Source organism: Pan troglodytes, chromosome 6, assembly GCF_028858775.2.
Source record: "Pan troglodytes isolate AG18354 chromosome 6, NHGRI_mPanTro3-v2.0_pri, whole genome shotgun sequence".
Taxonomy (NCBI): domain Eukaryota; kingdom Metazoa; phylum Chordata; class Mammalia; order Primates; family Hominidae; genus Pan; species Pan troglodytes.
In genome coordinates, this window is record NC_072404.2 from 102,658,122 (window position 1) to 102,683,610 (window position 25,489).

The window sequence follows — 25,489 nt, forward strand, 5'->3', positions numbered from 1 at the left end:
TTTTACACTAGCTGTTTAGGTTCTTTTTTTAAAAAAAGTAGGTACATTATTTTGAAACCCAAATAAATCGCTAAAACTTAGCAGCAAGATTTCCAAATGAAAATTCATCATACTTCATTTCTGGAAAGGGAAAATATAAAGGACTCATAGTAGCACTTTTATTTACTTAAAAAATTAGGCCTTGTTTGTGATTGCATTTACATTTTGATGTACCCTACATATTTACACCAATTTGTGGAGAGATTTATAGACAACATTTGGAAGCTTTTAATTTGGCACCTTTGTAGAGAAACCCTTTGTGGTTTATTTGAAAGTTTATGAAGTATTCATAAGGATTTTTTTTTCCTTTTTAAAAATAACATTACTTTGGCAGGCTGATGGGTTTTCCTGGGGAGCTTATTTCAAGATGCTAATTAGGATGTTATTGATTAATTTTAGGACAATGGAGTTGGCTAGGCTGCCTGAAGTTTTCTCAACTATTTTTAAAATTGTTCATTTCCAAATCATCTTAATGAGCTTTGAGTTCTGTTTTTATGATGAATTTCATAATGTAGTAAAAATATATGCTATGTAAAAATATACTCTCTCTGTATATATATATACATACATACATACACACTCATATATTATTTGGGGGAAAATAAAATGTTTCTGTTAGAAAAAACTTTTGAAATTATTTCATTATGTGTTTTCATAGTGTCTGGCACATTGGAGGTGTTTCCTTAGTAATTGGATTGCCATATTTGTCTCCAACTGGTGTGGTGTTGACACAATTAGAGTCTGTTTAGGTTAAGTGAGAGGGAAAGAAAACCAACACTGAGCACCTTCTCTGAGCCATGTACTTTTACAGGTGCTTTATATTAGTACATCATAGACAAACTATAATATTAATCTAATGTCCCATTCTTATAGGCTTTTAAAGTTTCATTCTTAAAAACAGTATTTTTTGATACTGAATTATAATGTCGATTTTTTGGGAGTCAACCAATATCTTTAGTAAAGTCCCTGTAGAAAATAACAGTTTATTTTGTTATTAGTATAAAACCCCAAAGACAGATTCTTCTTTTGAGTGAAAACATGTTTCTGTTCCTAAATCCTCAGGATTTTTGTTTAGAATTAATATTTTCTCTCATCGGATACTGTGAGAGTGTATTGACTCTCTTTACTATGGATGATAAGCTGCAGGAAGTTAATGCTAAAGTTAATGTTCATGTTTAGTACCCATTTTGTTTTGGGTTCTCTATAGAATTAACTGCTGCCTCCTTACCCCTTTTCTGTTTTCCGACTTCTTAAACTGGTATGTTATTTATATGTCTTTATGTTACTCACAGTCTTTATAGGGATAGACATAATATAAGTTATATAAATAGTGGCTCAAATTAAGCAATCATTAATATACATTCTCTTAAAAATATGCATATTTTAAATTATACAACTAAAACATTAATTGTAGGAAAAGACACAAGCAAAAAGAAAGTAAAAATTGCATATGTCTGCATGCAAAGCTGGTTCTTTTAATGTGTATATAAGCTGATAGCTTTTAAAAGTAGCTGCACAAACTGTTTTATAACTTTTTTGCCACTTGCTACATTATAAACAATTTTTCCAGCTGGGCGCGGTGGCTCACGCCTGTAATCCCAGCACTTTGGGAGGCCTCGGGTGGATCACGAGGTCAGGAGATCGAGACCATCCTGGCTAACACGGTGAAACCCCGTCTCTACTAAAAATACAAAAAATTAGCCGGGCGTGGTGGCGGGCGCCTGTAGTCCCAGCTACTTGGGAGGCTGAGGCAGGAGAATGACATGAACCCGGGAGGCGGAGCTTGCCGTGAGCTGAGATTGCGCCACTGCACTCCAGCCTGGGGGACAGAGCCAGACTCCGTCTCAAAAAAAAACAAACAAAAAACAATTTTTCTATTTCAGTAAATATGCTACTTGCATAATTTTTAATGACCAAACGGTATTTCACTGTAAGAGATGCTGTGGATTAATTAACTGCTTTCCTGTTCTCGGATATTTATGTTATTTCCAGCTTTTGTCATTATGAACAGCACTGTAGTAAATATTCTTAAAGCTAAATCTTTGTGTACATCTTTATTTCTTTAGGATAAATCACGAGAAATGAAATTGCATTGTCTGTCAAAGCTTTACATTTTAAAGGCTTTTGGTTTGTCTTTCCTAAATTGCCCTATAAAAAATGGTATTTCAATTTACACTCCTGATCAGCAGAGTCTGCATTTATCCCTTTCCCTGAGCACATGAATGCTGATTATCTTTTATTTAATACCATAATTATCAGATGCCAGAGGTAGCATATCAAAAATAATTTGTGTTGCATATCACTCAGGCATGTTTGGGATGGCAAGGAGGTTAAACGACATTTCATTGATTGTTGAGGTTAATTTGCTTGATGTGGTTGAATAGGTGAGTAGACCTTTCTTGCTGAATGCTACAAATTTGAATATTTGGTTGAAGAGAGAAACCTTTTCACTTCAAAGAATATTATCATTTACTTGGTTTGCTCAGGTCAGTTTCAGAATGAACTAAGAATTCAGCTGTCAGATTTATTCTTATCACATATATGGAGTGCCTAGCTAATTTTGTAGTATATAATTTTATGTAATGATTTCTAAATTAAGTAGGTTTTGATAATTTTTAAAATTAAAACTTAATGACCAAAAGGTAGGTAAGGAAAGTTTATTTGTTTCTTCCTTTTTTTTCTTGCCATTTTCTCTCTGGATCATCAAAAATTGCGAGGAGTCTGAAATTTTATTCTACTTGCAAATTAATAAGCTAGCCTGTTACTATTTCCTGGATGCTGGTAGAAGACACAGACTTCATATTCTTAGCACTATAACTTGTTAAGTGTAAACCAGTTCACTTGTCATTACTGAGCTTTTTTCTTTTTCTTTTCTTTTTTTTTTTGAGGCGGAGTCTCCCTCTGTTGCCTGGGCTGGAGTTCAATGGCGTGATCTTGGCTCGTTGCAACCTCCACCTCCCGCGTTCAACAGGTTCAAGTGATCCTCCTGCCTCAGCTTCCCAAGTAGTTGGGATTACAGCTCCCACCACCACACCCGGCTAATTTTTGTATTTTGAGTAGAGACGGGGTTTCACCATGTTGGTCAGGCTGGTCTCGAAATCCTGACTTCAGGTGATCCACCTGCCTTGGCTTCCCAAAGTGCTGGGATTATAGGTGTGAGCCACCGCGCCTGGCCTACTGAGCTTTTCTTACTCAGTCGTCAGTTTTCTTAGTCATCAGTTCAGATCAGCAAGGACAAATAAGACTTTAAAGTAATAATCTAGTTAAGGTCACATTAATTATGATCAGAGGTAGAATAAGAAAAGGTCAAATGGCATAAAGTATCCAAGGAGTCAAAATATCTCTTTAAGGTTTGCAAGGGAGGAAAAAGTTGGGTCTTAGATTTCAACAGGCACAACAGGAACAGTGTGTGTCCAGGAATGGAAAGGAAATATCATGAGCAATGCCATGAGAGTAGGAAAGCACAGGGCAGGTGAAAGGAATAGTAGATTGTCTGGCTTGGTTTAACCGGATTTTTTAGTATGGTGGTTTGGTTGTTTCTAATGCACCCAGGGAATAATGAGTGCCTATGGAGCACATGCTTTGGGTAACCATTTATCTGAGTAACTAGTGTTAACTGTCTTGGCTGGAAGTGGAGGGGTGTTCCAGGTCTGGCAAGGCCTCTATATTGTTCATGTCTAAGAACTCTTAACATTATCAATGTAATTTAGACTGCTGGATGATTTTTTTAGGGAGGGGGATTGGATTGGAGATAAAAAAGAGCCAACCTATCTTTATATGGTGGCACACAGCTTCCAGCAGAAAGAAAAAATAATTTACTAGTGGGAAACCATTTTTGGGCCACCTTGCCCAACAGGAAACCATTTTTGAAACCTCCCAAACACCTGATTATTTGATAGTGTTTTTATATTTAAATACTGCCTTTTTTTGTGTGATCTCAGGCAGCGTGAAGGTTAATAGCATCTTATAACTTGAAACTTTGAAAGATAATTATATATTCTGATTATACATACTTTGCTTGTTTTCTAATATTGAGCTGTCTATTTGATTAAGGCCATTTAACAGCAATTAGAATAACCTGCCAACTAAAGAAGAACTTTTTATTTCACAATTTAACGGGTGCTAGTTACTTAATTCCAAGTTGGGATTATTTATATCATACATATTACATGTCTTATGTGTATATACATATTTAGCATTAATGATAAAATGCCGTAGATGAGAATGAGTGTTTTTCTCCCCGATTATATTTGTTTTTAAATCCGGAATGAATCCAGTGAGTTGCAAGGAAAGTTTTGCTAAAAGCATATGCATATTTTTGTCTATGGAGACTCATAGCTTTTAAAGCTTCAGAGGGACTCTAGGAGATTTGCTTTAACCCTTGGGGTTTAGATACATGAATTGCTATGCAGGAGTCATGATCAAGTAAGTGACAAAGTTGGGCTCCAAGCCCAAACATGTTTCATCTAGTTCAGTGCTCTTTCCACTATGCAGTACTACCTCTCTGGTTTCCAATGGTTGGAAACTTCTTAAGATAATCATATTTCGTACAGCTAGGCCCTCACAGAAGTAATTAGATATTGGAGTAATTAAATATTAGATACTGGCTCAGACACTTCCATAGGTCCAGAGTTACCCCCAAAGATGTTTTCAACTCCCTGGGCCTGGTGCTGTTTTGACCAGCAGCATATTTTCAGAAGCCACTCAGATAAGCAGGATTCTCCCCAGCAGCTTCTGATGATGTGAGCTCATAGTACTAACAAGCATTCATCTAAAGATACTGATAACCAACCCTTTGTTGTTTTTTGAAATCCGTCTATCACTGTATGTGTGTTTTGGGGGGTGGAGGCACTGGGAATTTTGGATCTCTGTGAGGATGCCAAAACATCTGTTCCCTTTATGTTTGTTAGGATGTGATTAGAGTGCTAAATCAAAACGTGGAATAAGAACAAAATAATTCATTACAACCATCCCTAAGACTTTTCATTTTGATGCTCTAATATAAAAAGCATTACTTTGAAATTTTTGTAGGGATTTAGTAATAGAGATTTCTTATAAGTATTAAAGTAAATTATAGAATAAAAAGCAAAAGACTAGCAGCTTTTCCTCCGTATTTACTACTTTACTTTGCATTTAAATAACTTTCAGAAGATGACATTCTTTTATTGTGTGCTTCAAACTTATAAAGGCTGCTTATATTAATTTCTGGATTTACACTGTTCTTTGAAAATGGCCTCAACTTATATTTTATAATCAAGACTGAGATGTTGCTGGTTTTGATAAGCTAGTTTCATCATTTTTATTTTTACCAGGTAGGTTGGCTGAGGTGGTTAATAGAAGAAATGGAAGGTGCCAAGTGTTACTGTGAACTGACAGTGATAAGAGATGGGAAATCAGATTTGTGGATTTTGTGAAAGTGTTAATCAAAATTGGATTAAGGAATGAATTGTGGCGTTGGAATGTGAAGCATAGTGGAAATGCTGTGAGCTTCTTGCATGGAACATCCAGTTTGTTCATCTTCTCCAAATCTTTCCTCCTAGGATATTTGTTTACCTTTTGTGATCGCCAAATTTATTAGACATGTATGTTGTCTCTGTTATAGAGTTTATGGATTTTTTTTAAAATTAAGATGGTTAAAATTTCCTTTTTTTTCTGTGCATTTCTTGGGATATTTCCCAAAGATTATATGCCTATTTTATCTTTTCCCCTCACTTTACAATCTTTGCTAAATAAATTGAAGCTAATAGCTTTAAGTGGAAGAGTAGCAGTGGAAAATAGTTTTAGAACACAGAGAAATATTTGGTAATTAAATTTCGATTTCTTATCTATTCTTAAAAAAATTTCAAGATACGTTATTTAGCTCTTGGGGATGTCTTACTATGTGAATATTTTGTAAATTGATTCAATCAATACTTTCATTGCTATTTTCCATATGTGATGTGAACATAGAACTGGGATTATAATATGGTGCTCCTCTGCTATGGTATTCCTAGTATTATGCCAAATGAGTCTCCCCTTCACCTGAACTGAGTTTCAATGTTAGGTATTTAGTAATAAATGAATGACTTCAACCAGTGATGAAATAGGAAGATACAAGTATCTCTAACACGTTTATGAAAGGTGAAACTGAGAACCAGAGTGGTTTATTATCTAAGGCATGCGACTGTAAGTTTGTGGAACTAGTGCCAGCTGGAATCCAGGGATTCCAATTCTTAATTTAGGTCTCTTTCCATTATGCTCTGCAGATGTGAAGAATTGATGCTTGGGTGGAACACTCAGGTTCCTCTTATTAGCCTGCCTTTTATTTTTTGATTACCTGTGTAATTATTTGCTTATTCTCTGGCTTCATTGAATCTCTTTGGTTATGATTCATTCATGTCTTTGTAATAAAATTCTCTATTTGAAATTTGGAGGTCATTTTTATAAAGTAGAAAATACTAGTTGCAAATGATTTTAGTTAAATGATGTTAAAAGCATGAGAAGCATTTGTCACTGTGACAATTGACACCAGTTGGTTGCATGGCATAATGGAAAGGGGCTCAATTTTAAAATGAAATAACTCTTTTAACTTATTGCCAGTATAACCTTCAGAGATTAACATAGCTGGGCTTAAATTTGTTGAAAACGTTGTTTAAAAAAAAAAAAAAAAACTACCCCACCTTGCCTTTTTTCCTTAAACTATTTATTGTATATGTATTTAATAAAATGGTCTTTACGTTTGTTCCTATTTTAGAATATGAACTTAGGCAAGAATCATCTTGTTTGCTGGTGCTGCGTGTATCATAGTCTTATGTTTGTACACGTGAATATGTTTGAAGATAATAAATTTGGGTCCTTTTGGGAGACATTTAGGTATGTGCAGTGGTTTAGCTAGATCTCTGGATTATTTACACTTGAATCAGTTCAGTGAGAAGAAAGCCTTGCTATAGCTTCACTAAGTAACTTTAACTTTTTATGAAAAAAAGATTCACATAAACATCTGTGTGTGTATATCTCATCCAAACCCATTAAATTTCAGCAAATCCTCAAGAGATAACATAATGAAGGACCTCTTTTTTTTTTTCAAATAAATAGGCATATAATGAGCTGGACAGTGGTTGGGTGGAAAATAGAAGATAGTAGGTTTAAGTTTTAATTTTCTGGTTTGTTAAACTGTGACAAGTATAATAGAAATTAATTATAACACAATTATTTGTACAGTCATAATTTTTCTTTGGGAAAAAATATGACTAACATTGCCTTTTTCTTATCTACCAGAAAGAATGTTGAGCTATACTTAGATTAAATTTGTTTGCATAATATACACATTTATGCGAAGTTGGGCTAACAAAAGTTAGAACTACTGACTTGTAGAGGAGTACCTTTATTTGGGTATGATTGCTGAGTTGCAGCCCAGAACTTTTTGGGATTTTTGCTTTGCCTTGTTCTTGGAAAAGGTTTTTAGTCTTTTCCTGACCCTGTGCATTAGTATTGGCTTTCGTCATATGTGTATGGTGTAAGAGGTATGTCAGGTATAATTATGTGCTAAAAATAAACCAAGTGTATTAGTCTGTTCTCACGCTGCTAATAAAGGCACATCCAAGACTGGGTCATTTATAAACGATAGAGGTTTAATTGACTCACAGTTCCACATGACTGGGGAGGCCTTAGAGTCATGGCGGGAGGCAAATGAGGATTAACGTCTCGTCTTACCTGTTGCTGGCAAGAGGGCTTGTGCAGAGGAACTCTCACTTACAAAACCATCAGATCTCATGAGACTTATTCACTATCATGAGAACAGTATGGGGAAAACCGCCCCGCCCTTGACACATGGGGATTATTACAACTCAAGGTGAGATTTGGGTGGGGACAGACACAACCAAACCATATCACCAAGGGAAAACATTAAGACTGGCTCATTGTAAGGGTAGCGATTATAGAAGTAAATGTGAGAGATTACCCAAAATTGTTTTTCACAGCTGCAAAGTACTCTTTTGTATGTATGAATAATGTTCTACCAATCTCCTGTGTTTGGACATTTAAATATATTTCAGTGTTTTGCAATTACAAATAATCCTTTAATAAATAACATGGTGCATATGCATTTTCACATTGTTTGAGGTATACCTTCAGTATAAATTCCTAGAAGTAGAATTGCTAGGTTGAAGAAAAAATACACACGTAGGTTTTGTTAGATCGTGACAAATTCCCCTCCTTGGGATTGTACTATTTTGCATCAGCAATGTATGAGAGTGCCTGTTTCATCACAGCCTTGCCAACAGAGCATATATGATGTCAAAGATAAAGCCAGATACTAAAGTGTTGAGGACAGGTTTTAATCAGAAGATATTATTGTAATAGGGAAAAGAGTCCAGTGTGAACTGATTCAACTTTGATTTATACAATGGTGACTGGGCATTTTTTAAAGGGAAAATGAGGGAAGGGGTTGAGCAGGGGCTTAGTGGAGTCAGAAAAGTGAACATTTACTAGTGAGAAGGGAGTCGGTCCACGTGAAACCCATTTGTGTTTGCTAACTGATGTTTATGGAGGTTAGTCTCCTACCCTCTCACAGAGACTGGGGGACAGGGGCCCTATCTTCAGATGTTGGAACAAACAGTACATTTTTTTTTCCAAGTACATTGGCAGCCTTGAGTTTTTTCAGGCCGGCATTGTAAGGTGGGGCTGAAGTCATCCTAGGGATGTGGCTTGAGCCATTAGAAACTCTGTTAGGTGTTTCATCCAAGTTTTTTTTAGGCCGTGGTTAAGAAGATAGCTCAGAGGAGCCTGACTAGAGTTTGGTTAAGGAGAGAATCTTTGTCAGTGGTCAACTTTAAGATTGAGATTGGTGAGAATCTTTGAGATTGGTGAGAATTTGCATCTTATTGTAATTTTAACTTACATTTGTCCTATTACAAGTAAAACTGAACATGCTTTTCTGTGTTGAAGGGCCATTTTTGTATCTCTGTTTATGAAGTGTGTTCATGTGCATTTTTTCTCATTTTTTTGATAGGAGTTTTAGTCTTTTTTTCCCCAAACTTTTAAGAATTCTATATAAATGTGGAATATCAGCTCTTTATTGTGAATATATGTTGTGAATATTTTACAGAGTTGTCATTTGTCTTTTGACCTCACATATGGTGTTTTTTGCTATACAAATTGTACTTATATTTTTATATAGTAAAATCAAATGTTACTTTTATTACTTGTAAATTTTGTGTTGTAATTAGAAAGTCTTTTTCTGTATCAATGTTAGAGAGAAATTGATTCATGTTTTCTTCTAGTATAGTTTTATTTTTGACATTTAAATCTCTTATTCATTTGGAGTTTATTCTTACGTATTCTGGAGGAATATGTCTAATTTTATGTTTTTCCAGCTAACTATACAATTTTCCCAACACTATTTGTAAAGAAAACACTATCTTCATCTAAGTGATGTGCGATGCCATCTTTATCATATACCAGATTTGTGTATGAGACCAGATCTTTTTCTGTACTTTTTTATTGCTATCTCAGTAAATTTATAAATTAAGGAAAATTGACATCTTGATGATGTTGAGACATCCTAACCAAGAATAAGGGATTTCTTTCCATTTGTTCAAGTCTATTTTTATGTCTCTTGGGAGTGTTTCATGGTTTTCTTCTTGGTTTTCAATCATTTCTTATTAAATTCCTAAAAATTCTCTCTTGTTATTATAAATGAGGGTTTCTCATTCAGTGTCTCTTCTAAATGTTTATTTGTATACAAATGCCATTGGTTTGGGCATGTACATTTTACAACTTGCTACTTTGCTGAATTCTTTTATTGTTTGAATTAGTTTTATTATTGGTTCTCTAGGAATTTCTGGGCATATTTTTATGTCATTAGCGGATATAAATAGTTTCATTTTTTCTTGTCCTATTCTTTTGCCTCTGTTTTCTGTAATCTAATTGCATTAGCTTGTACTTCTGAATCGTTGTTAAATACCAGCCCATATGCTGTGAATCAAACAAATTATTGAATTAGCAGGTGTTCTCATAAATAGCAGTGTAAACAGTTAAACAGTAGTGGAGATAATGGGCATCTTTTTTTTTTTTTTTTTGTGACCACAGGGGTTGTGCCTTAGAGTTTTCTCATATTAAGGAAATACCTATTCATTCTTATTTCCTCATACGTTTTTGTTAGGAGTGGGTTTTGAATTTTCTTAAAGCCCACTTTGAGAAATTTTTTTTGATCGGCACCTATTGAGATAATCATTTGATTTTTCTCCTTAGACCTATTAATAGAGCAAATTATATTAATAGATTTTGTAAGATTAAGCCATTCTAGCATTCTTGGCATAAACCCCACAGTCTGACTCCAGAGCTTAACTTTTTTATTTTAGTACTTCCTAGTTTAGTTTCAAAGATTTGATATACTTACATGGAAGTGTAGTAAATCATGTAAGCTAGTATTTTTATTACTTGCCAAATGAATGTTTTGGTGAATGAGTTTAGAGGGAGAGATCATTATGGGAGGAAAAAGCCTTTTGAAAGAGCAAGGACCACTACCAACTGTGACATCATGAGCATCAACCACACACCATGGCAATACTTGCCATAGCTTATTTCTACTAGCTGTTTATCTTGGGGAGTTTACTTACACCAGAGTCTTCAACTTTCAATATTTCATCAGCATAAGTTGTAGTCAATTGATCACAAACTAAATAAATGCTAGAAAATCTCAAATGATGGAGCAATTGCTGCATTATGACAAATGGGAAGCCTGCAAAATAGAATAAAATAAAAGGGCAGAATGGCAAATTGGTTGTTTTTACAAAGGGAAGCAAAATTCATGCACTTCCATTAAGGAGAGTATTTGAGTTCATATATTGTTTCATAGCCTTGTTTATGTTAGAAGTTATTTTAAAATGTTATTGTCAGATATAGAATATCTATTCCATACGATTTAAAAAATTTAGAGATTGTCAAAGATGTTTACTTAATTTACACAAATGAAATGACAGAATTGTAAATCCAACCTTCTTTTTGCAAGAAGGCCTGAGGTCCAGGCTATGTAAAGCTGTATTTGCAAGTTTAGGATCATGTCTTTCAAAAAATGCATTTGGGGATGTTTACACTGCTATTTATGGGACCAGTTGCTAATTCAGTAATTTCTTTATGGTTCTGTAACTACAGATTGATTCACAGCATATGGGCTGATATTCTTAATGTGTATGAAAAAGCCATGTTGAGATGGGAATTATTTAAAAATTTTTTTTCTCCCCATTGAATTTTCTCTTTAGATATGTCAGTTGAAGAAATTTTCTTAGTTATTTCTAATTTTTGAATATATTTGATTAATAACATATTTTATTATAACTGTTAGAGTAAACATAATAATTTGAAAGTTGTCTCTTCTCATTTTCTTTAGCATGTTACACCAGACAGCTATATTCCATGCCTTGCAGACCTGTGCAAAGCACTATGGGAAGTTATGCTCAGCTATTATAGGACTATGGAATGGCATGAAAAACATGACAATGAGGTTACTGCTTCAGTTTCTGGTAGGAAAATATTTTTATTTTATTTTAAAAATTGAACTATAAATATCCCACATTACTGGAGTAAGAAGAAAGGAAAGGGGCAGGAATGCCTTTGGGATTTCAAGGATTACAGTGACCATAGGCTAAATATTGAGCAAAGAAAGTGATTCAGCTACTTCAAATGTTCTATTACCTTTAGAGAGTAACTGGGCCAAAGGACTTTTTAAGTGGCACATAGTACTAGTTTCCAGAAGTGTGTGCTGATGGCTTTAGGACTGAATTTATAAATTTTTGTTGTTGTTAATATTATTAGTTGCAAACTAGATAAGACATCGGTCTGTCTAAATTTACTGTGAAATTAATGCTAGATGGTCAATATTAATCTATTTAGCCCATTTTCAAGTTACAGTAATAAAGCTAGGTTCTAAGAATTAATTATATTGATACTTTCCTTCCTGAAAATGAAGCAAGACTAGAATTTCATTTTCAAAATGATGTTTTAAAATATTCATCTTTGAATGGAAAATATAACTTTAAATGACTGTGGTACAGTCAGCTAAATAATAAAGAATACGTCTTTGAAAAATTATTGTATTTATTAATCATTCTATTTAAATTGCTTCATTTGTATAATTATATATCTTAACTGATTATCCTTGAACAGTAGCTGAGATTGAATATTCAGAATACTTATAAAAACAGTAAATGATTTTATCAGCATTTTGTTTAATATGGATAAAATAAATACTGCACATCTTTTTTTTTGTATTATATACAATTTATTGTAGCTATTCAATCAAGTTACTTTAGTAAACTTCCAGTTTCTGAGGTGCTTATTTTCTGTTGTTGGGTGAGTGGACAACACACCCAAATCTCACTGTTTGATTAAATGTTTTGGTAGTTTAGAAGGCATAGGTTTAATCTTTGTCTTGACTTACAAGAAGCTTGTAAATATAGAAAACAAAATAAGAGGAAAATTCCATGAATGGATTTTTATCCATTTGGAAGTATTGTTGGGGAGAGTAAAGGAAGGGAGAGAAAGGCAGAGAGAAGGATGGGCACACAGCCAGGATTCCAGGTCAGACTACTTTTACCCAAAACTTATACTTTTACCCTGTACTACCCCTGGGACCATGAGCCCTGCAATCTGAGAGGCCTGGCTTCAAGTTTTCACTTCTATTTACCAAAGGTGAGAACTTGAAGACACTGCTTATTTTTTCCACTCTTCAGTTTGCTCCTAAAAATGGTCAGTTAAAAAGCAAAGCAAAACCAAACCAAACCCTTAGAGTAGTAACGCATCTACCCTGCAGGGTTGTTGTAAAGTTTGGACAGCATGTAAGGTACTTATATTGGTGGTGGTTAATATGATGAAATGAAATGGATCAAGAGATAATATAATAATAGTGAAATACCTGGAGACTGTTAAGACATATTTGCTTTTCTAGTACATTATTTAAGGAGAAACCAAAGAAAACGTTTGGAATAGAATTAACACATATTTTAGATATCAGAATTTAGGTGACAGTTATGTATATATTCATCATGGTAAAGCTTGCTTTTTGCTTTAGGCCAATAGTTTACATTCATTGGAGTACTGAGTCAAAGTTAAAACTCTATCTGATCCTTATTACTCAATGCTCTTTTCCTAATCTGTATATTTTATGGATATTCAAGTGCTCAAGGTGTCAGCTGATAGTATCTAGGACTATAAAAAGTTACTTGTTCACCTGAAATTAATCCTTTTATATTCAGGAATAAAATTGTAGAAATTAGTAAATTGAAAATTACTTTTCATGGAACTTCATAAAACTGAAGAGGACTCTAGACTTTATCTGCTGTATCTCTTTAGTGATAATATTTGATACTGTTTGGTAACCTAATACTTTAACGTTCTAAGGTAAAGCTCTAAAGCTATAGTTCAGGTGCACTGCTTTAGGCTGCTGGATCCCTAACAGCCATACCATGGGTGTAATAATAAGGCTTACGTTTTAGGAGTGCTCAGAGGCAAACTTGTCATGCATCTGTGTATCTGAGGCCTGGCATTTCCAAGGACCTTTTACTGGTTATCAGTGGATAACTTCCCAACCTAAGACAAGATGATAACATACTCACTTAGTTGTTCTTCACAGGATATTCACACAAAAGTTTCATCTTTTTAATATAAATGTGTATGTGTCTTTTTCAGTTGTCTTTAGGGCAGAGATTGGAGGCAGATCACTGATCTTATCTATTAAACTAGACATTGTTAAATTATTTATCTGGAGTGGATAAAACTATTATTTATCATGAAAAATATAAAATATATGCATTATCACCTCACGCCTGAGTTTTAATGTAGACTATCCTCTTAGCACGCATATTAATTGATAATTCAGTTAATTGATCCTGTAATGCCCTTCTCACAGCCTTTTACATGGTCTTGCAGTAGGCAGTATTGAGAACCTGGTCTCTGGGACCACACTGACTCAGGTAGAATCCCAACTCAGTCACATATGATCTCAGTGGTCTTAGGTATATTTAGCATTTCATAGTCTACGTTTATTTGTCTCACCAAATGGGATTAAGTCTAATACCTATTGTTTGACATTGTTTTGATTGTATAAATATCAAACATATTTACTGTGTCTTACATAGACTTACAATGTGTGAGAGGCCAAATAGAAATTATTTGGAAAACAAACATAAATTGGATTAAATCTAAAAATATATATTGTCTTTTATTTTCAGAAGGGAGTAATATGATAGGTACTGAAGAAACTAATTTTGATCGTGGCTACATAAAAAAGAAATTAGAACATGGACTTACACGAATATGGCAGGTTTGGTTTTTTTAAAATTATTTTTTTCACAGAAGCAATAGAAATGTCATAGTTTTAGAAATTCAGTTTTAAGTTTTCTATATATGTATTCTTTGCAGACTTAATCATATGTTTCTGTTTGGAATTAGGCTATCATTTAATTTCTGTAATGTATTTGGACTATAAGTGGCAGGAAAAAAGTTTTTTAATTTGAAAATCTCCACTGGAAATATTCATACATGTCTTGAGTACATCTTTTGTTTTAGAGGCCTAGCAAATTTCCACTATCATAGAGAAATGTAAGCTTTCTCAGTGAGATGTTCTGTTTATTATTTCATTTATCTGTGTTTTCTTAATTTTTTTTTCTGTTAATTTTAGAAAAGGAGTAACTAAGTAGATAGCATACTTAGGTCAGATTATAGTTTAGAATGAACAATTCTTTTTTTCCCAGTCAATGATCTTTGTACCTTGAGGGAATCTTACATGCTTATTGGCTGAATATATCTGGTTTTAGTCCATTTGGGCTCCTATAACAAAATATTCTAGACTGCATAGTTTATAAACAGAGAAGTTTATTTCTTAGAATTCTAAAGGCTGGAAGTCAGAGATCAGGGTGCCAGCATTGTTGGGAGGGAGGGCCTGCTTCCTGGTTCATAGACATTGTCTTGCTGTATCCTCAAATAGTGGAAGGGATGAAGGAGCTCTCTGGGGTCCCTTCTATAGGGGAACTAATCTAATTAATGAGGGCTCTACCTTCACGATTTAATCATCTCACAAAGGCCCCACCTTCTAATATATTATCACCTTGGAGGTTAGAATTTCAGCTTCGGAATTTTGGGTAGACATGAACATTCAGACCATAGCAGTATCTTATTAAGTTTTTCTTTACAATTTAGTAGCTCAGTTGTTGTAATCAGATAATTTGTTACTTCTTAGATCACAGTGTAATTTCTTTGAAGATAACTTACTCTTTTTGGACTTCTTTGAACCTTGGAAGACTATAGACCCTTTGGCCATGTTATGGTCTTTTAAAATGTATTTTTGATTTTTCTAATGAGGCTGATCTTTATTTTGACCTTTTTTTTTTCTTTCTTTCTTTTGATTGATTGATTGATTGATTGAGACAGGGTCTCACTCTGTCACCCAGGCTGGAGTGTGGTGGCAGAGTCATGGCCCAGTGCAGCCTCGACCTCTTGGGCTCAGGTGATCCTTCTGCCTCAGCCTCCTGAGTAGCTGGGACCACAGATGTGCACCACCATGCCTAATTTTCTTAAATTATTATTGGTGGATATGGGGTCTTGCTATGTTGCCCAGACTGGTCTTGAACTCCTGGGCCCAAGTGATATTCCTGCCTTGGCCTCCCAAAGTGCTGGGATTACAGGCATGAGCCACCATGCCCAGCTTGACCATCTTTTATAGGATATGTTTTGAAAAAAATTGTTTAGGAAAATATATTTTGAAAACATAAATTTCTTCATGAATCAGTTAATATTTATAATTTAGTGCTCTTCTAATTTTTGATAATTTTGTATTCGATATGCCATTTGATTTTATGCTTTAGTATTTAAAATTTATTTTTGTGGTTGTAAGAGGTTTGACATATATTTTCTCATTTGTCTATATTAAACTCATAACCATATTAAACATTTATTAAAATTAAATATTTAATTTATCATTAATTGTGGATTTAGTCTGACTGTTTTCTGAGTATTATGCATAAAAAGAAAGGAAAATCTTATAGTTATTGAATATACATCCAGGATTAGATATGATTTGTTTCTGACTTAGTCTCCCAATAGGCCTTAAGTGTACTTTGGTAAAATTTTACAATCTATGATAGAATTTTTGGTAATTCAGTGTACTTTGAAATACTGACTTAGCACTTTATGTAGCTACTTTCCATTCAGTTTGGCAACCTGATGGCATTCCTGGTATAGGAAATGGGATTGTCTCTATTACCTTCCCTTAAGGATGTTGGCTATTGGCCTAAATAGATATTCGTTAACAAATTAGGAATATATTCCTGTCTCATTTTAATCTGAAACTATAGAGTAAATGCTTCTGATAACTTATTTTCTATATTTTGGGTTTGCTTGATATTCTTTTTCTTTGCCTTACAGGATGTTCAGCTAAAAGTAAAAACCTACTTGCTTGGAACTGATTTGTCTATATTCAAATATGATGATTTCATCTTTGTTTTGGATATAATCAGCAGGTAGTATTTAAGATCTTGTCTTATTCTTTAGTTTGAGTCATTCAACCATGATAAATCATGAGCTAGTGAGTTATCATCTATAACTTCTTTATGGAAATGAAGATAATTTTTGCTGCTAAGTTTGTGAGTGTATTTAAGTATTTCTGCCCTTTGGGTGTTTGTAAACCTTTATGGATTTGTGATCTTTAGAATTTTTTCACATGTCCAAATTTTAGTGATTTTTTTTATCTTTGAAGAAAGAGAAACCACACTTCTTTTTCTCTATAAGGATGCTGCTGAAATTTACTGAAACCTTTTTATCCAACTAGGTTGATGCAAGTTGGAGAAGAATTTTGTGGTAGCAAGTCTGAAGTTTTACAGGAATCTATTAGAAAACAAAGTGTCAATTATTTCAAGAATTACCATAGGTAAGAACTCTAATAAGATATGAATCGACTTATTTAGGTAATGAGAATACTTTTGTCTAATACTTAATCTTATAGCATTAATTGATTTTAAACAATTACTTTTGAATTTGAATGTGTTGTAGCTTTTTTAAGATGGTTAAGGATTTTTTTAACCAAAATATGATGAAATGTTCTCATTACATATTCATTGTACATTTTAATATATTTTTGTCTTGAGGGGCTTAAAATATTGAACTGATTTTTTAATGAGTAAAACATGATTATTATATCAAGGTTCACAGAAAGAATTTGGCCACTGTTCCATACCTGCATACATATGGGTGTGCTTATAAGGAAGTTAAATCAGTAGAGGCAGTGCTCAGTGAGGGGGTGCTTGAGAGTATCTATCTTTTAGAAGTAAGAAGGATTCTAGAGGAGAGGATGTGATATTCAGAATTCCCCTATAAATCCAAATTTGTATACTGCATTGCTTTGCAAAACAATCACTGCTAATATTTAAAAGAGTGACTAGGAATGGTTTGGGTAGTGGAGGAAGGTGGGAAAGAATGTTTATAATAGCAGTGTGATTATATCCTTACAGCAGCAATAAATTGAGGGAAGGGAGAGCTAACATTAGATTTCTCTTGATATAAGCTAGACCCCAAGTTGTATCCCTTTTGTCCTTTGAGTTGAGTTTCATCTTACTTTTTATTCTGAACTTTTACTTTTTACAATTGAATTTAAGTTTTGATTTCCTTGTTATTTGGTCCCAGAGAGAGTCATGATTTGAAATTCTGCTTTTTCTTCTTGTTCATAGTCAACACCTGCTCACAGTGATATATGCCATGTCAAAAGAGAGATGACTGAACACCAAACCATTGATTAATTAATTATTATATATATTTGAATACAAGTTATCTCTGTTAATTGTAAACAATGAAGTAAATTGTTTGAAAAAGATTTAAATTGAACTATACTAAAGCAGAGCCTTTGAGTTTCATGACTGAGAATGTTTAAAAATTTTAAAAAAATTTAATTGACTAAACCTCAGGGAAACAGTGGGAAGGGACCGACAGGAAGCCCTAACACTGCCTTTATTTATAAGTTCCTTGTCTGCTAAAACTTAAGCACTGACTAAAACAAAAGGCTGGCCCTATAAACATTCCTGTATAGAAGTGGGAGGGGCCTGTTAATCATGGATGGGGAAATAAAATGGAAGCACAAAGGAGCCGGAAGCCTCACTTTCCCTGCAGTATGAAGGCATGCCAAATGTCTCTCTTCCCAGAGATTGCTTTGTATCCAACATGACAACTGGGAGAACTTTTGGTGTTCCTGGTGTCTAGGATGTGTGTACAATATAGAGACACTGATTTATTTAGTAGCTTCCATTCTGCATTCTGTTTTACTTATTGTCAAAAGGTGTCTGTCATCTGTAGCAACTAGCTAGGGGCATTTTGACCATGATGGAAATTCCTCACAGAGTTCACATTAATAAAATTAGAAAATACAGAAATGAATGACTTAAATCTTCCTCAAACACTCAACATTTTAAATAACTTCTCTTAGAAACATTTGTGAAACTTATTTCTCATTGATGTGGCTGTGCTATATTATTAGAAGGAAAGCTGGGTTGAGTAATAGTAGACTTGGGTTCTTGTCGCATTTTTTGCTGCTTACCAACTGTCTGGTATTGGCAAATCATTTAACCTCTCTGGCCTGTGATTTTATGAATTGTAAAATGAAGTGGCCAGATTAAAAGGTCTCCATAAGTGTTGCCTAGACATCTTGACCCGTTTTTTTGCAGTATTGTATATTGTAAAAATTGGGGCAGGTTAAACAGCAAAGATTTAATTATTACTTAGTATTCTTCTTTTTCCCTAGTATTTAAACAAAAGTTTAAGGTAGTCTAGTTTCTATCCTGTCTGTAGTCATTTTCGCTCTGACAGTTGCCATCAGGAAAATTATAGTGGAAGTCATTTGGTAAAGTTGGTGCAAACCATCAATGTGTTCTAAGGTGTATTTGTTTCTTTACAAAACAAGATAAACTTGAACAGAAACTTTAGAAATGATACTAGTGTCCATACATTGAATTGACTAAAGTCATTACATTAGCCAGTGATGAATCTAAATCTGCAAAATCCCAATTTAATATCCCCTTTGCCAGTCATTCTACATAAATACTGAAAAACTGTATGAAACATGGTGAAATATAGATCAAGTGTGTTCTTATTTTGCTAATAGAAGTGTTTAAATGTGCATACAGTTTGGTTCATGGTCCTCTCCTGCCAAATATAGCCCTTGAGAATGAAGAAATTCTTGAACCAAATTATTCTGACTTTCAATCCATTTAAGCTATTGGTTTGAATTTATAGGGATAATAAAAAGGTAAAAATAGGAGCAGTTTTGTTTTGGTGGAACATCTACTTATGAAATGTGTTAATGTTAGTTGTGGTAGTTGTATGAAAGTTTGCATTCCACTCTCTTTTTCTAGGATAAAACTGTATGAACACATGAGGGAACACAGCGTCTATTATTGATTGTTTCTACTTCTCAAAAGTATAAGTTTTATTTCCCATTTTTAAAAATATTCAGGTACTAAGTTTATATACACCCAAAGAACATCATTCTGTCAGATGCTGGAGAACTTCTAAAAGCACAAATATTCTAATTTAAACAATAATGACATAAAAATTAGAGAGCAATATATAATTGTCAAAATATTGTTTAATAAGTACATTTTATTTTGTAATTGCTCTAGTAATCAAAGCTTATAAAATGTTTTCAAGGATCTTAAAGTTGCATTGACTGGTGTTAGAAGAGAGAAGTCACCTATCTTTTTAGAAGAAAATGCAACAAATTAGATGAAATAAACAAATTCCTTATAAAGCCAAACTTAATGAGCTGACAAAACAAAACATAGAAAATGTGAATTTTGAAGAAATTATATGTCTTTTGAAGAAATGTCTTTGAAGAAATTATATTTGGGCTTCAAAACATTTCCATAAAGAAATCTCCAGGCCTGCTGATGTCACTGGTAAATTCTACCAAACATTTAAGGAGAAAACAATACCAATACAACTCTTTCATAGAATAGAGAAACAGGGAATGTTTTATAACTTATTTTATGAGGCCAGCATAGCATTGATACCAAAACATAACAAGAGGACATTATAAAAGGAAAATGACACACTAGTCATTTTCTCAAGAACATAGATGCAAGATCCTACACAAAATATTGGCAAATTTAATTCAGTGATACCTAAAAAGGATAATATGCTATGAACAGGTAGGATTTATTATAGGAGAGCCAGAGTTGGCTAAACATTAAGAAAAATTAAGAAATTTAGTTTAGCAATTGACAGAATACAGGAAAATATCACGTTATTATTTTAATAGAGAAAATAATTTTGATAAAAATTCTACCCCAGCTCATGATTTTGAGAAATTGTGTTTTTGTGTAATTTTAACTTTCTTTCTAATTATGTTCTTATATTTAAAGTGTGCCCTTTGTTAACAGCTTATCAAGTTTGGTCTCGTTTTGTTGTTGTTGATGTTGTTTTACTAACTGAGAAAAATATATATAATATAAAAAGTAAAAATATATATGATTGATCAAAAAAATGCAGAAAGAGAAAATTTCTTTAAAATATTTAACATTTTTAGATATCAAACAGCAATATGATGGGTTTAAACCTATTAATAATTATGCCAACAAATACATTAAATGTAAATGGAAAAACAGTTCTATCAAAACATAAAAATTGTCAGATAAGATTTTAAAACAACATTAGGGGCCGGGCACAGTGGTTCACGCCTGTAATCCCAGCACTTTGGGAGGCCAAGGTGAGTGGATCACGAGGTCAAGAGTTCAAGACCACCCTGGCCAAGATACTGAAACTCAGTCTCTACTAGAAATACAAAAAAATTACCCGGGCGTGGTGGTGGGTGCCTGTAATCCCAGCTACTCAGGAGGCCGAGACAGGAGGATTACATGAACCTGTGCAGCAGAGGTTGCAGTGAGCCAAGATCGCGCCACAGCACTCCAGCCTGAGTGAGAGAGTGAGACTCTGTCTTGAAAAAAAAAAAAAAAGAAATACGTTGTTGTAATGGTTACCACCAACATTTCAATATGCACTTATGTTCTACTGTAGTCTATCTTAGGTAGTATACTTCCAGAATAATGCAGGAACCAACTTTGTAACTGCGTTTACCTTCTCTTACCTTTTTGGTGTTGTCATATACTTTTACTTCATATATTATTTTCTATACATTTTTTATGCCTAGGGTTGACTGCGCTTCTTCAATCTGGTACCTTTTATCACTGTATTAGTTTTAAATTACTGTGTAATAAATACCACAAACCTGTCTGGAAGAGACAGCAAGCAGATTATCCCCTAGGGCCTCCAGAGAGTGGAGCTCTGCTAACACCTTGATTTCAACCCACTGATACTGATTTTCAGGCTCTGGCCTCTAGAACTGTGAGAGAATAAATTTCTGCTTGTTTAAGTCACCTAGTTTGTGGTAATTTGTTATAGCAGCCATAGGAAACTAATATAGAGTAGAATTACTGGATCCTATGGTAACGCTCTCTGTTTAACATTTTGAAGGAACTGTCACACTTTTTTCCAAAGTCATGATACATTTTACATTCCTACTAATACTGTATGAGGGTTCCAATTTCTCCAAAACCTTGTCAACACCTGTTGTTTTCTGTCTCTGATTATGGCTGTCCTAGTAGGCATGAAGTGGTATCTTACTATGTTTTGGGTTTGCATTTCCTTGATGACTAATGATGTTTAGCATCTTTTAAGGTGCTCGTTGGCCTTTTGTGTTTCTTCTTTACAGAAATGTTTGTTCAAAGCTTTTGTCCATTTTGAATTGGGTTATTTGTTTTCTGTTGTTGAGTTGTCAAGTTTTCTACTTTTAGTTCTTACCTTAGGATTGTGATCCACTTGAGGTAATTTTTGTATGTGGTATGAGCTATGAGCACAATCACTTTTGGGAATTCTTGGCCATTATGTCTTCAGATATTGCTTTTGCTTGTTCTCTGTCCTTTCTATCCAATTGCCTGCATAATAAATGTTTTGACTATCTCACATCTCTCTTATGATCTTTTCTGTTTCTTCCTTTTTTTTCAAATTTTTGCTTCAGTTTAGATATTTTCTATTGATCTGTCTTTGAGTTCATGAATGCTGTCTTCAGCCACCTCTAGACTGCTGTTTTACTTATCCAATCATTTTTTAATTGGAAGTATATTTTTCAGTTCTCGAATGTCTATTTGATTCTTTTATTGTTTTTCTTATTGCAGTTATTTGAAATTCTCTTTTCTATCAATTTTATACATTTTTTTCTGTTTTATTTAACTTATAATAATTATCTTAAAGTCCTTGTCTGTTAACTCTAGTATTTGGAGCAATTCCTGATTTTTATGGATTCATGTATTTATTGTCTCTTTATTTTGAACCTGTGGATTTAAAAAAATCTAGATTTTGTTTTTAGCATGGTAGTAACAACTTGTGGTAGAAAGAGGAAGAACAGGGTATGCACTGGCCCTTTTGTCAACTGAAAATAAGGGTTTGTTTTTCTGGGACTGCCTATATCATGTGCTGATTACTCAGGATAGACAGTAAGAATAATAGCATTAAAGAAAGAAAAGAGATCAGTATGGTGTAAGTGATTAGTGTAATGTCAAGTATATACGTGTCTTAGCTGCTAATTTAATTTGTAAATGCTATATAGAGACAGGCACTGAGCTAAACATTTTCAGAAAGTGATAATTATCTTGCTATTGTGGCTTCACTAGGTATGGTTCAGATCTGTGCTGTTTAACATAATATGTTGGTATTTATGATCTCATATAATCTGTAAATTTTTTCTTGATGTTTTAGCATCAATATATAATCAGCTAAGGATATTTTAAGTATGTGAGTTGGAGACAAGCTTTTAATTTAGTCCTCTAATAAAACTGTCATTTCCTATGCATTACTTTTGCAATATAGTAAAAATACTTAGTTTAGTAAACATTTGAGAGAGTTTTTCTCTCAAGGATGATAAGATATTAACTAATAAAAGTAAACATTTCGTTTACTGTGTTAATCAGAATGGGTTCTCAAAGTTGATTATGATCATGACAATAATCCTATAATTATTTGTATTGTACATTATTTCCTCAATTCTTGTGTGCGGTGTACTTTTCTTCTCACTTTTTGGAGTGTTCATTTTCTTTTTTTAAGAACACGGCTCGATGAACTGAGAATGTTCTTAGAGAATGAGACTTGGGAACTTTGTCCTGTTAAGTCAAATTTCAGCATCTTGCAACTTCATGTAAGTGTTTCTTAAGAACAAAGAAATCTGTCTTTTAGTAATATATTTTACCCTTTTTTTTGAAAGAAAAAATCCAGAAATATATGAAAACATTTATAAAATAAATTAAGGAGCAGTTTCTTATCTTCCTTCCTTGAAAGTCATTAGTAGCCAGCCTCTTTTTAAAGGAATGATCCTTTTATGGTTGCGAAAAATCAGTCTTACAAAATTCAGTTTACATACTTTAGGAAATCTCTTTTGCCTAAAAAGAGTTACAGTTAAAATGATATTTTTTGTTTGTTTTGAATTCAGAAAAGGGTGACTGCTGTATTTAAGTTTTGCAGATAATCAATTAGCTATATTTTGGCATAGTTTAATACAAATGCTTATTTATATTTGTAGAATATTTTTCATTTCTTAAAGGGACTAGTAGGTTCCTAATTTGTGCTGCAATTCTTAAATTTGCCTGTAATGAAAAAATGCCTCAGAAATAAAAGAGGCACTTATAAAAAATACTCTTAACTAATTTGTATTAGTTAATCAATTCCTCGAATACTTACAGAATAAGCAGTCTTTGAAAAAGTCTTTAATTGGTTTGATTTTTCCCTTGGTTGAAACACATTGTAGATAAATATTCTTGTGTGAAAGATTGTGTTCTGCAAATATCAAGTGTCAAAATGCAGTGCATATAGTTAGATCCTTGTTCAGAAAGTATGGTGTGTTTAGTTTCTGCCTTTGGAAGGAGTGGCTTTCTAGAAAGCAATTTTCTTATTCTGGATAAATGTAAAGAATACATAATTACAAGTTTTTTTTTATAGGGATTGTCTTTATGCTCATATCGTATAATAGCTTCTTATCCAGCTTTATTATATTGTTTTCCTATTATAGAAATATTAAAAACCCTGGAACATAGCAATTAATAAATGCTTTAAAGACAGCAAAATTAATGTTAATGTTAATTAGTATTAACATAAGCATTAACATTAAATTAACATAGGATTTAAGAATTCTCAAAGATTTAAGGTAATTCCTTAACATTATTTAGAATTCTAAGTTTAACATAAATTTTAGAATATCTATTAAATAATTTTATTTGAACTCCATTTTAACCATCAGACTGTGTGTGTGTGCTGTCACGTTGTCAAACTTAGTATAATTGTAAGACATGTTTTTTAAAAAAGGCATGTTGAAGCATTCCCATCTAGGTGAACATTATCTCCTTTAAAGTAGTTACCTTGAAAACTATTCACAGCTTAGTGTTCACCTGACATGCGTTCATGTGGATTTGATTTTCTAAAAATTAGTCTCATTGATGTATATTCACTCCTTGTTTAGAATTATAAAAATAATGGCATGATTCTTAGGCATTATAATATATATGATTAAATGTATAGTTGAAATGCAAAAGGAAAATAAACACATATATCATTTAATACAACAAGCCAATGTACCTTTCAAGAATTTTAAGAATACCTTTGAAGAATATCATTGAAAATGAATAAATTTAAATTTGGGATTATTCTGTTTAGATAAAAGAAAAATGTTTGTTAAATTTTGTGATAAATCATTAAATCAAGATTTTTGTAATTCAAAGGAACTTTAGAGATTATTCCAACTTTTCCTCTAATTAGCTGTGTGATGTTGAACTTTGCACTGAATCCCTTCAGACTGCCTCAGTTTCCTCATGTGGTTAATGCATGACTTAGACTGGGTCTTACAACTCTTTAGCTTAGCTAGGAGTAGAAGACACATCATATGACTTTGGCATATATGTTCGTGTTGTCTGTTTCTTGGTATATAGCGAAAAGTAAATGAAAGTTTGTAGGCGTCAATGTAACACAGATATGTACGTCATACTTTGTTTCTGATGTATTTGTACAGAATATCTTAAGTGGTGCAAGCATATGAAAAAGAGAAGTGTTTTACTTTAACAATTAGTTTTCATAAATGACTTTATTGATTAGGATTTTTGCTGTTCTGTTAAAATTTTTAGAAGACATCGTTCAGATTTCTTAAGCTATTTTTAAAAATGATCTCTGCAGTTTCTTAAAGGAAGCCAAAAGTAGCTTGATGCAGATGATACTGTTTTAAGTGATACCATTCACTGAGTTGTCTTTAGGAAAACCTTTAGACGTGTATTTCCAAGTTTGTGCTTTTAGATAACTTGAAAGATTTAAAAGTCAATAAACTGAAGATCAAGATGTTGTTTTTCTACTAACTCTACATGTATATTGAGGGATTCGGTTTATGTACTAGAATTTTATTGTT

General features: G+C 33.2%; 1 protein-coding gene across 5 annotated transcripts in view; it reads left to right on the forward strand.

Annotated features, from left to right (window-relative positions):
- VPS50 (VPS50 subunit of EARP/GARPII complex) overlaps positions 1–25,489 on the forward strand; it is a 127,688-nt gene that overhangs the window by 49,305 nt on the left and 52,894 nt on the right. For all 5 annotated transcript variants that reach the window (XM_519203.8, XM_063814745.1, XM_009453622.4 and 2 more), the window contains 5 exons: positions 11,408–11,540; positions 14,247–14,338; positions 16,438–16,532; positions 16,841–16,939; positions 23,152–23,242. In XM_519203.8, the coding sequence (XP_519203.3) occupies positions 11,408–11,540; positions 14,247–14,338; positions 16,438–16,532; positions 16,841–16,939; positions 23,152–23,242 (510 nt within the window). The remainder of the gene's footprint in view (positions 1–11,407; positions 11,541–14,246; positions 14,339–16,437; positions 16,533–16,840; positions 16,940–23,151; positions 23,243–25,489) is intronic.